A 24109-nucleotide genomic window follows, 5' to 3' on the forward strand; every position below is an offset into this window, starting at 1 on the left:
CCCGGGCGCGACCACTACCTTACGCACCACGACCCCCCCGTATGCCAAAGTTCGGATATACATACTTTAGCACGAATACAACTGCAACAACATTTCTCAGCGGGGAGCGGGCAGGGGCAGCGGCAGGGGCAGGGTTCACTACCTAAATGGGGCATCGTAGGTTTTGGCGTGCTTGTTTCAGACATCCTCTTTCGGGCGCGGCTGGGTCTCTTTCTTCCTTCGGGTGACAAAAAGGCAGCCGAACCCGTGTTCAACGCTCTTTGAAAACCCAAAAATCAAGAAAAAGTTTGCATCATCAGCAAAGCAGACGGTGAGATGTCCTGCCTTGGGATGACGCGGATGTGTCCGGGTTTCAGGGCCTTCGGCCAGTATTAGGTTTCTGCAAGGACCGTGATGCTGTTTTGTTAGCATCAGCGAGCTCTTTTCCGTTGTTGGATACGGCAGCTCCCGTTGACATGTGCTTGCACGACAACAAGGCAACATACAATCGCGAAGCCAAACATCAAGGAATTCATAGCACGCACGTCTCAACACCAAGTATACGCGTAACATTTCCATTTTCCTGCCCTGAGACGACCGATGCTGCCATAGGGCCGCAGCTTTTTGAGCACCCCCAAGAGCCGACCACAAAATCTATCATCAAGAGGTCGGAAAACTATTTTCCACCCACGAGCCGTCTCCACCCTATTCTGCTCTCCTCCCTCATCATCATTCCCGTGGAGAGGAGAGGCAAGCTTTGTCTTTAGACTGCAATCGTCATCCAACCGATGCGACCAAGCCCGCACGATGCCGAAGCTTTCGACGTTCATATGCGAAAAGGTGTATCATGGTGCGTAAGAGAAAAAGCCGTGATTTCATATGCCGTTCCGTGTAAAACTTTTCCGCAGGCCGAGTGTCCCATTGTTTGCCGTGAGCAAGGAAGAAAAAAGAGAAAACGAGAAAAAAGAGAGCCAATTCCAATGTACATAGCAAGCCGCAATGCCAGGTTCGTAAGAGTGAGCCGTATTTCGCCCCGAGGCCGTCTGAATCGTCGTAATAAACCGCGGTTCTGGCTGAGAGGCAAGCCAATGCGTCGTCACCAATCGTCCGTTGCAATAACGAGCTCGCGCTTAGTTGGGGCACTGGGACTGAACGTGACCAGGCTGCTGGCACTTGTAGCAGATCTTCTCGCCGCCGGAGGACTCCTTGGGGCAGTCGCGAGAGAAGTGTCCGTTCTCGCCGCAGTTGTAGCACTTGGAGCCGTTGGTGCAGTCGCCTTGAAACGTCAGCCAAAGTCCAGTTGCTTTAGATCCTAGGAGTACTCACGAGACATGTGGCCGTAGCCACCGCAGGAGTAGCAGGTCTTCTGGCTGGCACCGCCGTAGCCGCCGGAGTTGTAGCCGCCGCCGAAGCCGCCGCCGTAGCCGCCACCAGACTTGGGGCAGTTGCGGGCAATGTGGCCGACCTCACCGCACTGGGCTTCGCATTAGCTTCTCCGCTGCGCTGGGAAATCGAATGGCGAGTAACAAACCTTGTAGCACTCGGAGCTAGAGGCACCACCGCCGCCGACGTTGCCTCCCTGGGGGCAGTCGCGGCTGATGTGGCCAGCCTGGCCGCAGCGGTAGCAGGACTTGGTGTCCTTGGGGCCCTCGGGGCAGTCACGGCCTGGGAAAAGTTAGCGAACAGTCCACAGGGTCAAGAGCTTGGCAGTTGGACTAACTCATGTGGCCCTCGTCTGGAGCAGAGATTGTCAGTTATCTCATAGGCATAAGGCGAAAACGATGACTTACTGCCGCAGTTGTAGCTACACGAAAAAGTTAGTATCAACCGTTTGAACACCATAGCAGGAGAACATACCACTTGGCGGCGCCACGGTTGGGGCACTCGCGGGCCTACGTTTGGTCAGCAGCTTGAACGATGGATATCATCACTCCCTTCTCGAGGCATACCTGGTGGCCGGCAGCACCGCCTAAATATCTCTGGTCAGACTCTTCGCTTCATTTCAACAAGTGGGATGTAAAGTAAGGAATGGGATAGGTGTCACTGGCACACCAGCTCGAAGTCAGTAGGACGTCGCAATAGTCTCCAGGCGGGCCTCTTGACGAATCTGTCCATGTAGACTTGGGATATCTGAAACGCGATTTTGCGAGAGGCATCCTCGAATCAACCTGCCAGACTGATTGTGCACGACGGCATTACCAGGGCCATGAGACAAGCCAGACTCCCATGCTTCTGCGGCATGACTACCGCAAGCGAAACTATGACGGAGCCAAGCAGACAGTCCAATGAAGCAGTTGCGCGCGCAGCGAACATATGCCCCAAAGGAAAGCTGCATAGACTGCCACCAATAGCAGGCTGAAAAGAGAGGCGTTTCAAGCGGTGAGAATTCGATGAGCCAATGGCAACGAGACCTCGAGATCAGGATACCAGACGATCCCGAATTGCCAAAAAGCCACCCGCACAGAAAGGCAAATGCGGGAAAAAATACAAATTGCCGGGTGTGGCGGTTGGCGGGGAGAGCTGAAAAGGAGACCACGAAAAAGTGAAGTCAGGGTAACTCACAGGTGAAGCAGGTGCGGGCAGGAGGAGCGGCGGATCCCTGGAAGTCCATTTTGGGCTTTGGTGGCGGGTGAAGATGTCGAGTAGATGTACTGATTGATCTGTGGGAGCGATTCGTTAGAATGCGGGTTGCTCGTTGACTGCGAAGCAAGATGTCGTGGAAGGAAATCATGAGCCAAGCTTTGGTGAGAGATTGAGATGTTGCGGACGAAAGGTTTGTTGCGATGGGATGTGGTTCAGGTGGGGGGGAGTGGCAAGTGGCATGTGTGCGCGCGCGATGTGGGGAAAAGTTGGAGATGGATAAGTGTAAATCTGCTTTTTTCTGGGCTGGGCTTTTTTTTCCCTTTTGTCGTCCAGGTACGGCAGCAGGGCCAGCGGCGATGATGTCGAATCCAGGGTGACGCCAGCGATGGCCTTTGACGACGACGAATGCGACCAGGGACGAAGGGGAAAACTGTACTCACAGCGTCTGAAGAGCAAACAGAGTCGGAAATCTCTGTTGAGCGAGGGGTTGCGGAAAAGTGTTGCAAGGTTTGTGTTTGCGATGGAGGAGGTTGTGGGAAGAAGGGGGGAGGAAATGGTGGTGGGATTGGTCTTTTCAGTGTTTTTTCCAAAGTCCACCGCTTTGCTGCGGTGTGGAGCCGGTGCGAAAATGGCCTGTATTCGTAGCGTCCAATCAAAGGGGCAAGAGGCTTTCTGAGGAAGAGCCTGTCGCGGGAAGGTAGGTAAGGTGAGGAGGTACCTTACACACCCGACCTCACTTAGCCCGGTAGCAGCAGGAGCAGGAGGAGCCGTGGCACTTTGTAGCTGCTATAGGTTGTTACGCAGAGGGAGGGTTTGACGTGGGTGGTTACCTTCCTACCACTCACCGTTAGGAGATGAGAGGTCACGGTGAATTAAAGCGTGAGACCTGGAGCTGGCAAGTAAGGTAAGGTACCTTCCTATCTACCTACTGCCTGACTCTACAAGAACTAAGGCAGGCGGCGGCGAGTGAACGTCTAGCCGTTTCCGTTCTCTGCTCTGCCATATTGTCATATCGCCTGCGTCTCCTCTCCTTGCCTTGTCTTGCCTTGTGCTTGGGCTGGAAAAGACAGAAGAAGCAAGCAGGTCACCATGATTCACAACCGCTGCAGCATGACTTGCCGTGCCTACCTTGCGGTACAAGTACGTGCAGCTTTTGACACCGGCCATCATCACATCAGACATACCTGCCCACCACCAGCTTCCCCAGCTTGAGATGGCCTGCCTTGCTTGTCCTACCTTGGCTTGGTCCGACCCGATGCTAGGTTGGCCGGTTCACTGCACACAGTTGGCTGGGCCGGGCTGGACTGGACTGATGTGACTGCTACTAATGTACGGCTTTTAGAGCTGAGGGCGGTCCCCGTTACCCGAGATGTGCCTTCAAGTCAAAAGCCGGAGCCGATAATGAGACTACACTACCTTGCCTCTGTAGGTACGCGCCGCTACCATTTCACCTCAGGGGGATAGGGATGGGATGTTCGGGTCCAGGTCTCCAGACCTATCTCACACGGACTGAAGTGTACCAAAAAGGCAACAGCCCTCGCCTTCGTTGCTTCGGCCCAGTAGCTTACGCTGCGCCGGAAGCAACCTTGGATTTTAGCTAGGGGTCGCGTTCATAAGAACTTAGGTCTTAAGGGTAGACAGACGACGGAAGGGGGGCAATTGACTGGCGACTGCATCGGTACCCAAGTCAGAAGAAGGTTCTCCAGAGTTGAGATGACCTGGGACGAAGCTTGTGCCCGACCTCCCAGGCTCGAACCTTCCGATAAGGCGGTTTTGACGTGGACAAGACCACCCCTCGGGAAATGAATGCTGAGCTGGTTTGTGCGACGGGGAAGCAGTAAACTCCAGGGACGAGAACTCAAAGGCAGCTGACTTTTGAAAGCAAAATGTGCAGATGCCTCTGCTCTCTGCTTTTCCATCGCGGGTCCACGGATATGCCTCCTACCGCTATTACGCAGCCAGGCTTGCTCTCCAAGTACCGCATGGGCAGCATGATAATAAAAAATAAAATAAAAAAGTACATGACGCGGCACAGGACTAGGTCTTTTCGCTAGTTGCACTATCCCTTATTTTTTTTGTCCCTTTTTTTTTTCTTGTGGCCCCTCAGTTTTTTCCCCCTCCCGTCCCGAATTTTTATTCAATTTTTTTTCTTCCATGAAAAAAATCGGCGGGAGAGAGAATTCAGCATGTCGGACGGGCTGGGGTCCCCCTGCGCCAGATACTAATTTAAATCGCCGAGAGGCAGGCAGGTGGCCCCGTGGTAGGCCAAACACTGTGAATTGCGATGCCCCAGCCTCGCTAAACCCTTTTCCATCCCTACGAGGGGCCAGTGAGGGGCCTGCGAGGGGCCCGTCCCTTGCATCCCTCCCTGTCTGAAAGCCCCTCATCACAGGCTGAGAGTCTGCAAGCTCTGATAAGTCTTGTCTCACAAGCCTTCATCAGCCCCTCACTTGCCCTGGTGGGCTGGTGGCCTGGCTGACAGAATGCCGGGCCATATGTATCTTGGATTCAGTCCATGTCGTCCATGTGCATTGATTGAGCGGTGTTAAACGGAAAGACGTCTCGGAGCACTCACCACAAGCGGTTTCTCAACATGTCGTAGCAGGGTCATGAGACACCGCTTGGTGTAAGTGAAGAAAAGAGGGCCGCCAAACAGAGAGCTGATCTCATCTGCGGTTTGCCCCTCCATCATGCAGGATTCTCATTTTTCTTGTCCATCAGTTTTTTGGCTCACACTGTGCGTGTCGGGTTTGTCTGCCTCCATGTCTCATTCACAACCTCAGGTTTCCCGTCCAATATACCGCCTTGCCGCGTATTCCAAGTCTAAGTGGTCTCGGCTGTAGGTATGCCCTCTGCCCGCGGTCCCGGTCCGGTTGCTGGTGGTGGTGGTGCTACTGCATCGGCGGGATGGCACATGCCTCTCTGTGGTCCTGCCTTAACCATACTGGGGAGTTGCAGCGTTGGAGAAGCTCAGCATTCCGAGCCAGATCAAGGACGAAATGATCGAGTGCTCAGGGATGCAAAAAAAGTTTCCCGCGTCAGAATTCCTCGTGCAGAGACGTCTGCATTATTCAAGCCAAGTCACTGCTGGGCTGGCTGGCTAGCACGCAGGCAGGCGACAAACCCCGGATCACCTCACGGACTCGTTTCTTGATAAAGGTTTGGGCCGAGGCTTGGACGGCCCCTCCAGATCGACACCCTCCCCTCGCCAAAACCCAACCCCCATGTACACACTTTTGACGTCGGCTCCGTATTTTTCAACCTCCTTCCTGCCTGGAACTCAATCTGCGATATTTCACTGGAGGAATTAACGCACAAATCCCAAGAGTTTCATTCCATTGAGCTTTGGTTTCGCATCCCTCAGCGAAGCCACAGCATCAGGCGAGCCCTGTCCGAGGATTGGTTCGTTCCATCGAGATGCACTTTCCGACCCAGCCAGATCTGCCGTGCTCAATCTCGGCCACTCTTCCATTTCAGGTTGGTGGTAAGCTTAGCAGTCGACCACACCGGATGAACCCGGCCATACCCTCAAACGGCCATCTCTCCGTACAGTACAGTATGTACGCTGCGCTGCGCATGCATAAGCATCTGGAAACAAGTCCTGGCCCTGGGGAGGTTGGGCTGTTTCCTTTCAATTGTTTCGTAGCCAGTAAATTGCGGCAATCGTTGGTCGACAGCCATCTTCGATCGAATGTTCTTGCCAGGAATTACGCAACGACCATGCAGGGGCAAGGTGCATTGCGCCTCATATCTGCAAAGTAAACGGGCGAAGACATCGTCAACCACTGATTTGCTTCTGTTCAATCTTCCCATGGATTCATTTTATGCGTGCACGAGTCGTCCCCGACAAAATTGGAGTTGCTGACCTGCCCTGAATGGTTTGCGAGAGCGAGGCTGGAGATATCCGATGATATCGCACTCGCAGACGACCAAGATGTGTGGTCTGGATTCTCTGATGGATGGAGAACATGCCGGGCAAGTGGCCACTTTCTGGCCGCAGGTGCAGCAGTCCAAGGCGCACTAGAACGGCATGTAACCACATACCGCCGCAATCATTGTGCATGAGAGGCCGCAGGCCGCGGGCTTTTGAGAAATGCAGGAAACAACAAGTCAGAACGACTGCGCGCACTGGCATTGGTTCGCTAGGAATGCAACCCTGACTTCCTCCAGGCGAGCATGTTGCAGACACGCATCGCGTTGACCATCTGGTATTGATGGGAAAAACAAGTCCAAATCCCACAACGATGTCATCGCAGAGGTGAAGCTCTTGGATGCCAATCGGCTTGGTCGGGAAAACTTGCCCGCCACGTGTGTAGAATTCTTCTGGAAGCTTGGCTTGGCGACGAATGATGATTGAGTGTAGGATCCTTCGAGGAAGGAATCGAAGGAGGGTCCTCCGCGAAGGCGGCACGAATTGCCCGGCTAAAACGAACCGGGAGGCAGAAACGGACCCTTGTCTAGCCTCTGGCGGGCATTCCTCCCAAATAGGATCTGTCCACATCTCGTGAGGATGTTCGGGGCCGTCGCCGTGTTTGATTGTCCGAACTGCCGCACCTAACGCAGCAATGATCTAGTCATTGACGAGCTGACTGCTGAACGACGCAGTTCCAGAATCGAGGCCATCACAGTTTCGTCCCTCTCGCTGCGCCAGGGGCCGACTGTGCCAGCTATCGAGAGAGCGCATCTCCTTGATAGCATGCGATACTGGTAAGGCGTGCCTGGCCCTACTAGCGATGTCGTAACATGACGATCATTCACCGGGGGGATTCAACGTTGACCAGCTGCCGGGCCGGAAGGCCGTGGCCCGTGGGGAAAGGTGTTCCCGTCGGGGGGCTTGGCCCACCAAGGAGCTTGTCCTCGATGTCGGCCCTAGCGCCGCCATTCGCGTTATCTTTCGGAGTGGCCGCGTTCTGTAGGCCCACTGGAGGTGACGAACAAGGCCAACCGTACCAATTGTGCTGTCGCAGGCCTGCTCAATCAATAAACACGCCCCGCCCAGCTCTCCTCACTGCGGAAGTGGCTCCGATGCTGTCAGAGGCATGTGAGAGACGACGGCAAGGTCGTGTACAGATTCTTGGAAACGGAACTTGTGAAAAGCCACCGTTGAAGTCAAGAGCTGCCTTGCAGCTTGCAGAGAATGACGATGTTTTTCGGTGGCAGAATGGTTGATACTGAGGCTGCTGCAGTTTACTGAGCCTAGGTGCTCTTTCCTATCTAGTATCCCTGGATCATGACTAAGCACGTGACTGGGCGCCACCTTGACGCGCCTTCCCTGCACATCGCGTGAACGAGACGCGAAGCCCCTTTGAGCATCATCAGCCCCCGCCCAGCCGTTAATACAACGCCCTGTATGCTTAAACGACGGAGGTCATCTGGACATCATGGATAACTTCTCACCGGAGAGTCGAGCTGCGGTGCAAGAGGCATTCAATGCATTGCGCGGGTCGATTGGCAAGGCGCTTGACACTGGTATGTCAACAATCCTGACGTAATGGCCTGCAACGACCGCTGACCACGCACGCAGAGCTTGAAAAGAGGAAACAGAGGGACTTGGAGCGGAACGAGTCGTTGCGGGAAGAGTTGGACATTTTGAGGTCTCGCTCTGAGTACATTGATCGGCTGGAGCAAGATAACTCGTCGCTCAGAAACAAATTGCTGCGATTCCACCATCAGAACCGCGACACCGAATCGCCAAGAAGTACACCTCGTCCCAACGTTTCTGTACAGGACAAAGCTACAAACACAGATCCTACACCAGTTGAATCATCCGATAAGGAGAATGACGTGGAGCGGGTTCTACACGAGAGCCACAAAGTTCTCAGGAGGTACAACGCCTTAAACAAGAACTTCAAGCTGTTGAAGGCAGAGTACCAGAAGCAGAAGGATCTGATCAAGCAATGGGGCGAATACTCAACATCCTTGGAGGCTAAGATCAAAAGAATCGAGGACAGGCATGGACAGTCAATCGACCCTACACCTGCATTTGAATCCGCATCGGAGCCGAGCAGGCCTCGTGCGGCTGCAACCCCAAGCTTCACCGCAGATTCTGGTGCGGAACCTGATCAAGCAAATGGAGCTGTGGAACCTCAGTTGGCTGCACAGCCTGATCCTCCAGCAGATCCACCCCGAGACGAAGGAAATCTGCCCTCAGGACACACGAGCGATAGAGAAACGACAGAGAGCGGTAAAGACGCCGATGAGCAGACTCTCCCTCCCTTGAGGCAAGATTTCAATGTCACGACAGAGGTTCTCGTCAAGTCCGAGCCCTCTTCCGATGGCCCTATTTTTGTCTCGGAGCGCTCAGTTGGGAAGAGAAAGCGTGCGGACGACCAGGTCACTGATCAAACCACGCGGACCAGAATCAAAATCGAAAGTTCCGGGCTTTCTAACAGCTTGCCTTCCACCCAGATCCAGGAAAGTATGGATTTGGACGAACTTGGACCGAGGGTCACAACGCCGAGGAGGAAGAGATATGCGGATCTCGATCGAGATAAGAGCTTCAACTCGGTCACCGTCAGGCCGGATAACGTCAGCACGCCGGCTGCAAAACCTCTTCAGAACTCTGCGGTCTTAACGCCAGTCAACCCTAATGTGATGCCCGTGCATCCGCAAGAGAAGAAGGCTGTCGAGAACCCCACCAGGAAAGGACTCACTCAAGGCATAAGAAGCCTTGCCGAGGACGGCATTACTTACAAGAAGACTGGTCGCGAAGAGCCAGCAGGTGGGAACTTTCGCACGCCACAGCCCGCCGGTCGTTTGAGTACCCTCTTAAATACGGCGCCATCAGAAGAGACGCCAACCATAACGCGGTCGGCGCCTCGACTTCGTGGCAATGATCCAGAGGATGACGATAGCCTTCGTTTTCCTGACCGGAGGCAGTTGCCTTTCAACAAAGAGCGACGAGACAAGCCAAAGGGGAGCGCTTTCAGTCGGAAGAGCACTGAAGACGCCGCAGAACCAAGTCCAACGCGTGGTTCGTCTAAGAACCGAGCCACAGTTGAGACTCCGCTGACGTCGTCAAAGACAGGTCTTCGGTCCAAACCCGTAGCCGATCTGCGCATGAGCGACTTCAAAGTCAATCCAAAATTCAACGGCGGCGCTGATTACGCATACTCGGAGGTGGTCAGGGGCAATGACAGGTCTTGCCTGCCAGGCTGCACCGACATGAATTGCTGCGGGCCGCACTTTCGGGCAATGGCCCTCGCCCAGAAGAACAGCGCCGATCGCACCACAGCATCAGACAACAAACTGTTCGAAGACTTTCTGGGAGATAGAATCAGTACCGTCTGGGGAATGTCGAAGCCGGAGAAGGAAAATCTCTGGGTGGAAGCCAAGACATGGCAGCTAGCCAATGAGTTGGGCAAGCATCGTCATCGGTATGCTCGGCGAGCGTCTCCTGAAGGATTTTGGAACGTGGACTTTCCCAACACTCAGGAGGTACAGGCCGAGAAGGCAGAGTTTGAAAAGCGAGAAAAGCAAATGATTCAAGAAAGATATCGGGAAGCGATGAGAGGAGGTGGACGGTGGGTTTTCAAGGATGAATGAGTCCCCAGCGCTGTTTTATCATTGTCGCCTCCGGTGTTTGGATTATTGATAGAGCTACCGCGATACAGCAAGTATAGGATAGACAGTAACGTCAAGACGAATCAACAAGAATTCGTAATACAGTCAGTAGTGTCACCAGGCCACCTTCACATAGGTACAGACTAGCTTGACCAAGCTCATCTCTTAGCTCCCCCTCTGGACCCTACCCTAGCTCCCAGCTCACCGGCTGAACTCTCCAAAGTGGGGCCGATTTCGGGCAAACTACGGAAGATGAGGCTTGAGGTCAATGTGCGGGGATCATTTTGTGATCAGTGCGCGAGGCTTTCGGTTCAGGCAATAATCGCATTGCGCCAACAAAGCCCGGAGCCCGCAGGCCGCTAGCTCCAGGTCAACCTTCCTCTCCTGCGCGCGGTGTATTTTTTTGTCATCACCAAAACTGGAAGCGACTGTGTAGCTGCATTGAAGCTGCGCTGCTCCGGTCGTTGCTGATACACTGCGACCGCCTTCCTTCGCGGCTTCCTCTTCCGCGGCGCATTCCGTGCTTGCTCAAGCGACATCTCGGTCCTGATCCACTTTTGAGTCAGGGCACCTGTGTACTTTTCCGGCTTCGAGAACGTCAAACCGAAAAGAGGAGGCGACACACGACACTCCAGAGTTTGCCGGTTCTCTCCAACTGCCATCGCGCACCCGACGCGAAGAAACCGCGCCTTCCATCGAAGCAAAACGAACGTCGAACTCCGCCGAAGCTGTCGACGCCTCCACTGCGACCGCGCCGACAGCCGCTTCCAAGAAAGCCGCAGATCCAACGGGCAGTGATAGTTCCAGCCGTGGACGATCACTGCAAATACACAACTCCCAAGCCGGCAGGATGAACAATCGTCATCTGCCGGCTGGGCAAGCCATGCCGGGGGGTGGTGGGCCGGGAGCTGGCGGTGGTGTCGACATGAGCGGCGGGCCTGGAGGGGGCAGAGGACGGAGGATGCAACATCAGCCATCGTATGCGCAATACCAGCAGTATCAGCACATGCCGATGCATCATACCAACTACATGAACCCTTACGCCGCCGCACCGTACTACCACCAGCTGCCGTACCAGTACCAGAATGGCGGCATGCCTTCTGGCTACATGCATTACCAACAACCGCAGCAATATGTCCAGTCACCACGGGCAATGCCGCAGCAGTATGTCCCCATGGCCGGCGTCAGCGTTCCCCAGCCGTACTCTCAACCGTCTCAGCCGTCACCTGCTCTTTCGAATCCCTACCAGCCGCCTCCCATTTCTGCCGCCATGCCTGTTCAATCGCCTCCGCCCCCTCAGCCTCACTCTATTCACCAGACTCCAGAGCCTCCAGTGTTGACACCAGTTGCCGAGCCTTTCCAACCCGCGGCCGAACCCTTCAAGCCTATTGCTGAGCCCCTCAAGCCCGTGGCCGAGCCCTTCAAGCCAGTGGCTGAGTCATTTCAACCCGCGGCGCCTGCTCCCCAGACTCCTCTGACTCCTCAGACCCCCCAGAGCCCGGAGCTTCCCAAACCGGCCGAACATTTCCGTGCACCTGTGAGTTTTCTCAGAGCAATCGCCTCGGACTTCTTTGCTGACGATCCATAGTTGCCCTGGACGCCTTCCTCTCAAGGACCCTTCCCCAAGAGAGCTCCGAAATCAAGACGACGAAGAAGGTTGATGAGCTCAAGCGCGAAAAACGTCACGCTTCAGCCCATGGCACAGAGCAGTGTGGATCAAGCGGAACTAAATCAAGCTACGAAGGAAGATGCAACGGACGCGGCCACCGATGTTGAAGTCACGGGTTCGACACCTATGAAGGCGCCCCTTGATAACTCCACGGACGCCGAGACCGAAAGTGTTACCCTAAGGGCAGAGTCAGCGGCATCTGAAGTTCCTAAGGAGAGCGACAGGTCCGCGACCGCAGTCTCAATCGACGGCAGCCCCAAGGCCATCTCGAAGGAGAACGCGAGGCCCACGACTAGCAGCTCCAACACCTCCCGGCCTGCTGTCCCAGTTGTTCCTGTCGTGCCAGTCATTCCGAAGAGTAGCCCTAAGGAGGCGAAGCCCGCGAGCACTACCAAGCCGGAGGAGGCTAAGTCTGCTGCCCAGGAGAAGTCTGCGGAGGAGTCGGCAGCGGCAGCGGCCACTGACACCGAGCAGAAGGTTGAAGCCCAATCCGCGGCACCTGCCAAGGCGGCCCCTAAGACTTGGAGCGGTCTTTTCTCTGCTGCTGCGGCAGCTGCCCCTAAAGCACAACCCAATGCCAACGGTCCAACCACCTCAGCACCGGCCAATGGAGCGAGCACCAACGGAGGTGAAACCGTCAACGGTGCCGCGTCCACCTTTTCTGCTGGAAATGCAAACTCGCTGGCTGGTGCTATCCAGGACTTCCGCGTGGGCAGTCTTTCCAAGGTCCAGTTCATCGAGCCGAGAGGCCTGATTAACACTGGAAATATGTGTTACATGAATTCAGTGGGTACTTACATCGTCGACATTGTCTCTTTGCTGACTGTCGTAGGTTTTGCAAGTTCTTCTTTTCTGCGTACCATTCTATGATTTCCTCGATCAAGTCAGCAAAAGGGCTGTTCACAAATTCAAGAGTGACACGCCCGTAATCGACGCCATGTGAGTCTTGGCCTCAATTGCTTACCAAACTTTGTTAGCTGACATGCTGCCAGGATCATGTTTATGAGGGAGTTCCGCGTCATCGATTCGACAGATTCTGTCGAGAAGCTTCGCAAGAAGCTCAAAAATGAGCAATTGGAGCAATACGGCGACTCGTTCATTCCGGAGTTCGTTTACAAGGCCATTCAGCCCCTTCCAGCCTTTGCCAGCATGAGAGTACGTGGTAGCCCTATAGCCTGTTGCATCTTCACGTCTAATTATCGAGCAGCGAGGACATCAGCAGGATGCCCAGGAATTCCTCGGTCTGATTTTGAACGCGATCGACGAGGAGTGTGCGCAGGTGATGTCGAGCGGAACAGCGAACGGTGCCCCTGAAGTACGTCCTACGTCTTCAGCAGCGAGCGTCGCTGAGTCTCAAGATGGCGTGGACGGTTGGTTCGAGGTCGGTTCTAGACAGCGGGCCGTTGAGACGCGCTCTTCCGGAGGCAGCCAGACCACACCTATCACGCGGCTGTTCAGCGGACAGTATCGATCAGAGCTCCGTCGTCCTGGCGTCAAGGATTCGGTAACCACGGAGCCGTTCCAGTCTTTGCAGCTGGACATTGGTGCGCCGTACATCAACAACGTTGTGGATGCTGTCAGGGGCTTGACACTCCCTGAAAGACTCCAGGGCGACGCCGCGCCCATGACAAAGCAAACCTTGATCGAGACCCTACCACCAATTCTCATTCTCCACCTCAAGCGCTTCAAGTTCGACACGGAGGGAACTACCAAGATCGGCAAGAAGGTCGGCTACCCGCTCGACTTGCAGCTTCCTGCAGAAGTTCTGTCGAAGAGACGCCGCAATGCGCTCATCGCCGAGGGAGCAGGCATGCCGAAGTACAGACTTACTGGTGTTGTCTACCACCATGGCAAGCAGGCCAACGGTGGTCACTACACGGTCGATGTCAGACGGCAAGACGAAAATGAATGGATCCGACTAGACGATACTGTCATCCGTCGCGTCCGTAGCGAGGACGTAGCTGAAGCTGGTGCGGAGGAAGAGGCCAAGGATAGCTCTCGTCCAGGAGCGTCTTCACGGGACGCATCCACGAACCGCTTCGGTGCCATGGCAGACGAAGATGAGGGTGATGGTTGGAAGGAGGTTACCGCCTCCGCGAAGGGCGGAGATAAGGGCGACAAGAAGTGGAGCGCTGTCGCGAATGGCAACGGCTCGACCGTGCCCAAGGGGAAGCCGGCCAAGGACAACATCAAGGACAACAAGGTTGCCTACCTCTTGTTCTACCAACGCGTTTGAAAAAGCTACAGAAAAGCGCGGACCTGAAATCTAAGCAGAAGCTATCACGGCATTGAGGTAGAAGGGTGGCGCGTAGGGATGGGTTTGAATAACGAGGCGGCGCTTCAACACAACAGACACCACAGGCGCAAGAGATTGCAAGTCTTATGGACACAGCGAAAGAGAGATAATGGGGGAGGCCGCCTCAACAACGGTACCGCGATATTCTCGATCTAATTTGACTACATCCTGCGGTCTGGTTGACAGAGCTCACCATCCCTCGGAGACTTAGGAGAAGAAGTAAAAAAGTCGAAGAGTTATCTATCTGCTTGTGGGGAGGTTTTTTATGAACTATCGGCGGTTATGGCGGAAGGTTCAGTAGTCTCAAGGGGCCTTCATGGTGGCCATCGGCGCGGGGTTGAAACGGGGAGTGATAGGGAGGAATCAATGATAGGACATGGACCAAAAAACGTCCCTGTAAGAATCCAAAAAAGCGTTGATGAAATGCTTCCTTGCTCGTACTGTGATGTGTGTAGCCTCACCAGTCGAATGCGGATGCTCGCACGGAAGACGCCATGTGCAACTCATGTCTGAGAAGTGGGGTTGCGGATGAGGTGAGAGGTGGGCACGCAAACCTCTCACAAGCACGCATCTCAAGGCTCAACTCTCACCGGCATTTCACCACTCGACGTCATCTCCTGACGTTCCCTCTCGTCAAAAGCCAATTGTAACTCTTCTTTCTCTGGCAAGGCAAACCGACGCGAAAATGCCCGCCCCGTCCACTCTTCCGAAGTACCTCTACAAAATCGTACCCGAGGCGCCGCCGTCCCCGCTCCCGGAGGAGTACCCCCTCTCCGACCTCGACCGCAACGACGGCTTCATCCATCTGAGCACCGCCGAACAGGTACTTTCCTTTTTCCCTTGTCCTTGATACCGCTCACGCGCTTGCGTCTCAAGCGCAAGCAGACGAGGGCAAAGACAAGAAAAGAGTTGAGCACTGACACGCAAGAAGGTCCTCGGAACAGCCGACCGCTTCTTCTCGTCAGCCACGACGCTCTACCTGCTCAAGCTGCCCTACGCGTCCCTGGAGAAGGGGATTCAGTGGGACGATCTGCCGTCGGGCGGCGGGTGCTTCCCCCACCTCTACGGGCGCAACTTTGGCGTGGCGGATGTGGAGGAGGCGCGGGGGTTCACGAGGGCAGAGGGGCAGGTTTGGAGCGAGGTTTTGAAGGGGGATGCGTGGCTTGTGTAATGTCTTTTGGGGAGATTGTGGGGGGTGTAAAAGGAGAGGCCAACTGTGTGTCTGTGGCCTTCAATGATCCAGAATGTGCCAATGCTCATAGTGACAAAAGTCTTCCAGTAATAGCATGCAGGACTTGTCTACAAATTTCTATTGCTTAAGTATCGATGGTGTCTACTCTGCTGATGCCAAATCCGCTCATGTGGCACCGTCTTCAATTATCCTAACAGAATAGTGGAAGAAAGTCCGGTAGCGAAGATGTCCATGGACGAAACAGTTCGCAACCTGTTGCTAACTCGTGATCAGTCTCTATACCTGAAATTCTCGCGTCAAAATTACCAGGGTTTGTTATTGGAATCCCAACGGTCATTGAGATGCCCGACCTCGCCGACCATCATTGTCCTGCCGTACGTTCTCAGTAGGGTGGGGAAACCATTCTTATATACAAATACATCATCTTGATGATTGTCTACAAATTAGCATTACAAACATGCAGGAACCTAGGATGCTCATCGCCACAGACGACGACTTGAAATACGGCCTGTCTAGCTCGTCTCTGTCGTCCACGGTCATTGTTCAGTTCACTGAGGATGATGGTATACGTAGGAGATGGGTGCAAACACCGTCCGTGACCCTGAACCTATGAGTAGATAGCCTGCACTGTGGATAGCTAACAAAATCATCCAAACGTTCGTTTCCGCACAGAATTCAAGGGATTCCTTCCCTCACACGCACATTCGCGGGTGCTTTCGAGTCTCACATCGTAGACCCTTGAGTGAGATATATACGCATTGCGTCTGGAGCCCATCGACCACTGGACACTCGCGGTTTCCAAACACCAGGAGAGAATGTAACATGAATCTAGGTTTGAAAGTACGAATTGAGGCCCTTTACTAAAGATTAGCTGCGGGTGAACTCAGGTCAGAAACAAGGCTTTTACGAATCCGTTTCTTGGAGGATACCGTGCGTGACAGAGGCGTCCTCAGCGGAGCTTCTTGAACGTGCTATCAGTGACCCGGAATAGGCTAGTCTATATATCACGATATCTAGTATACACACTTCAGTAAGCATTATTGTCTCAGTGCACATAGTAATGGAAGATATATAAAACGATGTACTTCTGAGATAACGAAAAGCTTCCAAACCCAAATCGTTGCGGGTTTTTTTCTTCGAACGCAGCTTCTTTGGTAACATTGCGTGACTCTGTGTCTTTAAGAGCTTCTCGTGGCAGGCACAGGCAGAGCTCTACGCCGCAACTATGCTACCAGGTAGCGCATATTGAAGTCCCTATCTATCCCCGCCTTTAGCGTATAATAATGTGTTTTCTCTCTAAATATACAGCTAAAGATTGTTATGAGATAACCTTTTTTGGGTTGATAGTTCTTTGAAAGAACAGTAGTTATTCAGCTGATTGGAAATATAGTGGTCTGCGTTGTTGTTGTAAAGTATGACCATAACTATCTATGTGTTACGTCCTTGGGTAATGCGCCTTTGCTAGTTTATTTGTGAGCCGAACGGTTTGAAACTATGAGCCTCGAAATCACCTAGGTGTGTGCTAGCAGTCTATATTATATCACTCTACAAATGCAGATGTATATTGAGAAAGCCCCTTTACTGTTACTTTCTATCAAAAGAGCTAAATTAGCTTCGAGTTAGTAAGACTTGCTGGTAGACATATATAATCTAGCACAAAGAGTGGCATCTTGTTTTTTCCACAGGTTCTCTTACACGTTAAAACTTTCTCTATTCGTCCTGGTCCCGCAGCTCTTGCGTTTATTCTCGCCGCAAGAGGGACAGTATAAGACGCCTTCTTACGGAACGGAGCTACAACGAGTGTCTTCCCACCAGAGGAACTGGTGGGCTGAGGGAGTCCGCCACCGACACTCTGCGCGGCAGGAAAACAACCTTCTCCTCGCTTTTCGCATATTATAAGTAGCAGATGTCATACAATATCCTTCAGCCACAATCGTTGCAAGTGAAGAGTAGCGATCCAAATATTGCGGTGGTTCTCGACTGCAACTCCAGTTCAGGACTAAGCTAACTTTGGGCTGCGCTCTTCTCCGCACATCATCCTCTCTCGCCTCGGTCTCACTCAAACGCCTCTTTCTCATCATCCCCCATGATCCTCGTCTTTGAAGTATTCAACCAGAATGAGTAACGATCGTGAATGACTTGTTTGTAGGTTCTGGGGGTCTCTGTAGTAATCTTTGTGTTGTCCTATCATCAAGAGGGAGATATATCGCTAGATAGATCACTCGACAGCGAGTGGGTTCGTCATTCCCTGCTTGTTTCCAGCCCGGATCATTGCTTATCATGTGTGCCCTTTTATAGAAAAGGCTCTGGAATAGATATGCCTATGACACTATACGTGCCAGTTAGGATTCGCATACATACCACCGCCATCCTTACCTATTTAAACCTCGTGTTTTCGTGTGAACCGAAGCCAGCAATGCTGGTTTCGTTGTTTTCCCGCTTCTTCAACTACCTCAATCAAAGGAGTGCCAGGTCCTATTCAAATCCCATAATTTCATGTCAATCGACAGAAGCAGCCCCTAGTCTTCCCCCTGTCCCTCATTATCTGATGTGTATCCAGACCACAATATAAGAGAATACATGTCCAGGGTTTGTAGTCTTCGTCATGGAATCTCCTCACGCTCTCGACAGACAACACCGCCAGCGCCACTTGAGATCACCGCTCAGATGCCACTAAACAGAAGCCACGACATTATGTGTTGTCTTTTCAACCGCACTCCCACTTCTCTAATATATTTATACAAATACATCCAATCCATGACATCCACCCACCTGCCGGCCCTTGTTTCCCGCCTCAAGTCGACAGCCAGGAGGACTCTTAACTCTACAGATCATTCGCCAACCTGTCCTATTCTTGTTACTGCTTGATGCCCCTCAATCAAGCCTCTGCGGCATTCAAAGACCTCGGCTCTGCACCGCAAATTTGATTTTCTTCAATGTGAGCTTCAACATCCAATCTGTCGAATAAAACACCAGAGAAGCATGTCCGTCTCTACGCCCCACGTCATCCTTCAAAATCTCTCATGTACCTTCATCGAGAGTCCACACAACCCCAAGCCTCCCTCGTTCTTCGTCGTCATCTCCGCCCACATATTCAGAAGCCCGAATACAAAATCATGTGAACTTTCTAACACGAAAGAAAGAAGGCCACATGCCAGCGACGCAACGAAATCTGGAAGTGAACACTTCTAGTAGATAAATGGCAAGTCTGGACGTATATCAAAGAGGGCAGAGTTGATTGAAAAAAATTCAAAATTCAAAATCCAAATGTGACGTCTAAATATATATACCTCCAAATTTCCACATTTGCGAGAAGGGAAGCTGTGGTTCTCTGGTCAGAGGACTAACTAACCCTTTGAGTAATGTTACCTAGGTACGTCTCCATTGGCAAGATCTTGTGTAGTTCAGATTGGGCTCTCACCGCTCCATCGGTCACACGCAAAGACGGACATAACTGGACAGAGACTCAGTCAATAAACGACAACTACGCAAGCTTCACTACCACTTCCCGCCAAATTTACCAAGACACGAGTTGGAGACAAAACAAAATGTATAAATTACGCCTCTTTGAACTCCCGAGTTTCCTCATACCCTAGATATCACACTTCATTCATAGAGAAAACTGTCACCAAGCGGCCCCCCCTCCTCCCATTTGCGACGCCACTTTCATCACCCGGGTCCAATATTGGAGGCCGTATAATGGACTCTTTCCCTTCCTATAATGGGAAGCATAACCATGATCTTCCCCTCCCCGCCCTATGCTAGCAGGTGATTTAACCAAGTCTATTACAGCGAAACAACCTCCCTTTCGATGCGGTATGTATCGCCTGTTTTTCTCCGACCAAAAGTGCACCAAGCCGCTTCATCGATTCCTTCGATTTTCTTTTCGTATTTCCTGGCCGTGTCAAGGAATCCATGTCGAGCCAAAGAGAGAGAGAGAGAGATAGAGAATGGGGTGTTTTTGGTAGTTGGATATATGGGCAGCGGAAAGTCGAACATGTGAGGATTCAGAGCATCTGACCAAGACCTGTGCCTCCCACCAGCTGTCCAAAGCCTGAACAAGCTTCTGAGCTGGCGTCGGAAAATGCTTCTTTCCGTGGAAAGCTCCTGAGTACCGTGTGTGTGTATCGTTACGTGGTCATACAGCGCCGTGTTCCGTCACCCGCATTCCGCGGATTAGTCGGAGAAATAAGTCGTACATGCGAAGAGAAGAACGTTGAAAATGCAGATCACGCTAGAATCATGCGTTCCCAGGCTTCTCCTCAGTGTCGATATGCCAAACGACGTAATTCGGCAGACCGACAACTCGGTAACCGGCACGCTTGGCCATCTTGGCAAATCCTTCCGTCTCGGCCTGGTTCTCGAAGGCGTAGCATGGGAAGTTGATTCCTGGGCTGGTTAGCAATTGTCATTGTCAAAGACGCGTAAAGACCAACCTGATCTGTGGACATCTCCCTTCACGAGAATGTTCACGCCGCCAATGCCATCGAGGTCGAGCTCTTCATCCTTATTGTTGCGCCAGTCACCCTCCTTGGCCATGTATCTGCGGCCAGTATCATACTCCTTGTAACCTATATAATTGTAAGCTTGGTGCTAACCTTCAAGATTCAAGATTCTTACCCTCAGCGAGGACGACATCCTTGTCAAGGGAAGCCGATAGTCTGCGGCCCTTGTCAGACTCAACCCAAGAGTTGTAGTCGAAGCGCCCCTCAATGTCACGGCCATCGCGGTATCGGTGGAACCAAATGTCTATCGCAGAGTTAGCTGCATGCATTCCTTAGTAACTTTAGGGCATACTGACTGGGAACAAGGATGTCGGTGTCGTGGGCAATGAAGTCCTCGAGAATCTTCTTGGGGCTGTCCACGATATCGACGTCGCGCCAGTAGATCCAGGAGTGCTCTGGCTTCATGGCAGCGGACAGGAGGTAGTTGCGGGCGCGACCCATGGCCTTCCTTCGGGGACCCTGAGCCTTGAACGAGTGGCGCTCCTCGACGCTCTGACTAAGCTCGAAGCCGAAGTCCTTCTCGACAACCATGGCGCTATTGAAGGGGATCTTGTCAGGGCGGCGCTGGATGCGATCCAGTTCAGAGGCCAGGACTGCGAGTGTATCATCCTTGGAATCGCCGACTAGGAAAGCGAGGTCGATCAGGTGGTGGGGGTAGGTAAGCTCGGCAATCAGCTCGAAGTATTTAGAAAGGTAAGGGGCGGCGTCCTTGAGAGGGGTAAGGATCAGGACGCGCTCCTCGTTGTTGACGGCCTTGCGGGTGGACTTGATGGGGTTGAGGTCGACGTGCTGGATGGAGGTGTGGTTGATCTCCAGGGGCTCGTGGTGGTTGAAGATGACGGGGGTCTGGAGGTGGCCGGCCCACGAAGCTTGCTCATTGAGCGACATCTCCATGGGGGGTTTCGCGGGGCCCCAGCAGTAGAAGCTATTTGCGGGCATCATATGTTAGCAGGCTTTCGTCTGGTACAATGCCGGCGCAGCACATCGCGGAAGCAGGCGATATTTTTTTTTCGCGAAACCCGACGAAGCGCTGACTGCCAAGGCGCGAAAGACATACCTCTGCATCTCAGAAGCTGACGTGCGAATGCCGCGCCATAGCAGCAGAATCATGCCCGTGAGGGCGAGCAGGAGAAGGAAGCGCGTCTTGGTGACGATGGCCCATATCGCTCTCGTGGGAGGTAGTCTGGCCTGGGCTGACTTCCAGTTGATACCGCCTTTGGGGAGAAGCATGGCTCCTATTGAAATGGGGGGTGGCCCTGGGACACCACCCTAAAAACCTATGTTTACAAAGAAAAAAAGGTCGTGTATCTGTTTGGCACGGCAGGCGTCCCAAATGGCAGCTTCGTCGAGGGTTGACGAGGTGCGACGAGTTGTTGGTGTCGTCGAAGTCGTCGTTGTGGTCGCGGACGGCCTTGGTATTGGCGAAGTATATCGCGGATGGTAGCGGCGGCTTCGGCGGACGGTGATGTAGGTTCGCGCGGAGCAAAAGAGTGACACGAGCCTCCCCAAAAACGAGGTCCGAGTCGATCAAGTTCGAGTCGGGCAAGGGAGGTGGTTGATTGGGCGGTTTCGTGTCGTCCGATAGATAGCAGTCGTGGCAGCACAGCAGGCTCACAGAAGGGGGTGGGCCAAGGCTGGTGGTGGTGCTGGGCGAAAGTCGAATCTCGATTGGAATTGATAAGAGATGGGTATTCCGCGGTTTGTCAGTGTTTGGACGTGTGGTTGTCGTCGCGCGTTGTTGGTGAGAAGAGAGTTTGGGGAGTCTGCTCTTTCAACCGGGGATCCTCTTGTCTTCACCTTGCGTTCTTTGAAGAAGCGCTATGGTTTCGGCCAGAGTTTTTGTCGAGAACAAGAACGAGGGACGTTCGGGTAAGCCCAGCGGGAAGGGGAGGGAATTGGGAGAGGAGCCACGCCAAAGGAGCCCCCCCGAAAAAAAAGGGTCGACCGGGAGGACAGACCTTGGTGTGGCAGGCTTGGATGGGATAGGCTAAGGCGAGAGGCAAGGTCGAGGCAGGCTTGGGATGGTGAGGGTGAAGCGCATCAGACAGGCCAGTCAGAGGGGGAGGAGGTACCTGCAAGCACGGATGCGCAGAAGCTAGGCAGGCACAGAGCACAGATTACAGGTGTCACAGGCATAGGACAGATGCCCTTCGTCACTGAAGGACCTCTTCTAACAAGTAGGTACCTTAGTAAGGAAGCTGCTAAGGTAAGCTGGCAGCGAGCCCAACCTAGGGTAGGTAGGTACCTCAGTTACCTCTGAACGGATGCACAGAAGCTGCAGCCCGCGGTTCGCAGAGCGGGAGAATACGAAGACGCAGCCAATGGTGATGCTCCAAAAAGTTTATTCAGGCTAGACAAGTATCGCAAAGTATCGATTCCAAGCTCGAGGTAGCGGTTGGCGAGATTGCCGGAGGTGCCAAGCGCTTCTGGACTCAGGAGAGAGGAGAGACTGCGCCGGAACCTCACGGTACCTCTTTCCGCGCGCCCAGCGACATAGGACAGAGGGCGGCCCTCGGGAGGTGCTCTGCTGCTTCCAGGCGTGCAGCTCGCCATTGGGGATAATTTGCAGGACATATTTGATCCCGTCCTGCCAACAGCGCGAAAAAGCCAGGATTAACGACGTTGGAACTTGGGGCTGGCCTGCTGCGCCTGTTGGATCTCCCCCCGTTCCAAGCTTCCTTGCTCCATGCCCATATCTCATCCCATCCCATCCTCATCCCCTTTTCCAGCATCAACCACCCAGCGCTCTGCGTTGGGCAAAGCCACAAGCGACATCGACAGCAGTTCCATCAGTCAGTCAGTCAGCCTGAAGGAATCGCCAGGATCGTTGTGTGATCCCGTCGTCGTCCTCGTCGCCAATGGCGAATGGTCGAGAATCAGCTGAAGACACCTCAGCGCCCGCCAAGGAATGGTTATCTGACGGGAGAGGATAAAGACTTGCAGGCCTACCCCAGTGTTCTCCAGGGGGGGCCGCGGGAGAAGGAGACAGAAAGAATGGCCCGGCCGAGGGGAGTCCGCGCCCCTTCCCCTCAGCACCACGGATCACAGACGCCCATGGAATCGTCCATCGTGGTCAGACCAGCTCGAAGGATCTTCGCAACATCGAAAGAAGGACGGAGCTCGAAAAGCGCACGCCATCTACCAGCCCGTCCGCCCTCCATCTTCAGGGTCCAAGGGGACACTCAAGTCAACGAGTTGCTATTCACACGGAATATTAAGAATCGGCACGAGTAATAAATACAGCGGCACAGAATTCTCCTCCGTCTTCCCTGGCATAGCTTCCCCAAATGGCGCCGTGGCATTCGATACCTGGGCCTGGGCGCAGAGCATCAGCTCCACCCTTGCTTCTTCCAATATCCGATGTCACGGCACCACATACCATCGCAGGAAGCGCTTCCCCGATGCCTGGCCTTGCTGTTCTTTTTAACATTACCTTGGCCACTCGCTTGTCGCTTGTGGCACGGCACATTTCACCGTTCAAGCTCTTCGTGCATGCCGCACTACTGTACCTACGGTGCGAGCAAAGGGAGGTCGAGACATTTATCTCTTTCTGCGTGTGCTAATGACCTAATGAGAACCCCTCAAAGCTGCAGCCCAGATTTCATTTCTAGGCGGTCTCAGAGAGAGAAAACATGACGATCAAAAAAGGGGAACACATTGGCACTGGGCGTAGCCGGCCAAGCAAACAGTCGAAAGCCACACGAAGCGAGAGGGGAAGGAGGAACACATTGACCAGGCAGGCAAGGATCATGATTAAAATCTCCAATCCCACACTCTTTCCCACGCGCGACACGCACGCGATCGCCACAATGCCACCCATATCACTCGCGTCACCACCAAAAAAGAAGAAAACTGGAGAAGCCTCTGCCATCTCCTGCGGTGGCCTGACGACTCCCCCCTTCTACCGAACAATCGCTTGCGACTGGACTCTGGGACACAGACAGCGGGAGGAACAATGCTTCTCCATCGCTCTCCAGTAGTTCCCAGGCCTCCAGAACCCCGCTGAAAGATGGAGCAGATATCCGTACGCTGAAGCATGCAAAAAGTCGTCGTCATCCGCCATCATCAGAGAGCATGACGACGAACGTGGGCTTCCTCCTCCCCCACATTTCCGTCCGTCGTCAATCGTGCTGCTGCTGCACACCAGGTTACAACGACAACCGTGAGGCGAAAGAAATCAGACGAGAGGCAAAACTTGATATCATTTGATCACCCAACCGGATCATATCAGACAGTGTGGTCGCATTGCAATGCATTGCAGGACTTGAACACGAGCGGAGTGGCTACCCTTTCCCCCACGCAAGTTCGTAATTACTTGGTAT

The 24109-nt window shown here is 53.5% G+C and overlaps 5 protein-coding genes across 5 annotated transcripts; 3 read left to right on the plus strand and 2 right to left on the minus strand.

Moving 5' to 3' along the window:
- Window positions 1–1109: 1109 nt before the first annotated feature.
- Window positions 1110–2590, minus strand: GCG54_00010970 (uncharacterized protein; the record flags this gene model as incomplete). Its single annotated transcript, XM_045410880.1, has 8 exons — window positions 1110–1255; window positions 1306–1453; window positions 1511–1644; window positions 1700–1714; window positions 1770–1783; window positions 1837–1871; window positions 1929–1948; window positions 2542–2590. The coding sequence occupies 8 exons, from the start codon at window positions 2588–2590 to the stop codon at window positions 1110–1112; spliced, it is 561 nt and encodes a 186-aa protein (XP_045267938.1).
- A 5353-nt stretch (window positions 2591–7943) lies between these two features.
- On the plus strand, window positions 7944–10107 carry GCG54_00010971 (uncharacterized protein; the record flags this gene model as incomplete). Its single annotated transcript, XM_045410881.1, has 2 exons — window positions 7944–8031; window positions 8087–10107. 2 exons carry the CDS (start codon window positions 7944–7946, stop codon window positions 10105–10107), a joined length of 2109 nt encoding a protein of 702 aa, XP_045267939.1.
- A 901-nt stretch (window positions 10108–11008) lies between these two features.
- Window positions 11009–14030, plus strand: GCG54_00010972 (putative ubiquitin carboxyl-terminal hydrolase 3; the record flags this gene model as incomplete). Its single annotated transcript, XM_045410882.1, has 5 exons — window positions 11009–11662; window positions 11714–12580; window positions 12627–12733; window positions 12787–12949; window positions 13002–14030. 5 exons carry the CDS (start codon window positions 11009–11011, stop codon window positions 14028–14030), a joined length of 2820 nt encoding a protein of 939 aa, XP_045267940.1.
- A 745-nt stretch (window positions 14031–14775) lies between these two features.
- Window positions 14776–15261, plus strand: GCG54_00010973 (uncharacterized protein; the record flags this gene model as incomplete). The annotated part of the gene is made up of 2 exons (XM_045410883.1): window positions 14776–14913; window positions 15022–15261. 2 exons carry the CDS (start codon window positions 14776–14778, stop codon window positions 15259–15261), a joined length of 378 nt encoding a protein of 125 aa, XP_045267941.1.
- A 4261-nt stretch (window positions 15262–19522) lies between these two features.
- GCG54_00010974 (Mannan polymerase II complex ANP1 subunit) lies at window positions 19523–21017 on the minus strand (the record flags this gene model as incomplete). Its single annotated transcript, XM_045410884.1, has 5 exons — window positions 19523–19671; window positions 19719–19853; window positions 19903–20031; window positions 20084–20712; window positions 20845–21017. 5 exons carry the CDS (start codon window positions 21015–21017, stop codon window positions 19523–19525), a joined length of 1215 nt encoding a protein of 404 aa, XP_045267942.1.
- Window positions 21018–24109: the final 3092 nt, after the last annotated feature.

Source organism: Colletotrichum gloeosporioides, assembly GCF_011800055.1.
Source record: "Colletotrichum gloeosporioides strain Lc1 chromosome Unknown consensus_17, whole genome shotgun sequence".
NCBI lineage: Eukaryota > Fungi > Ascomycota > Sordariomycetes > Glomerellales > Glomerellaceae > Colletotrichum > Colletotrichum gloeosporioides.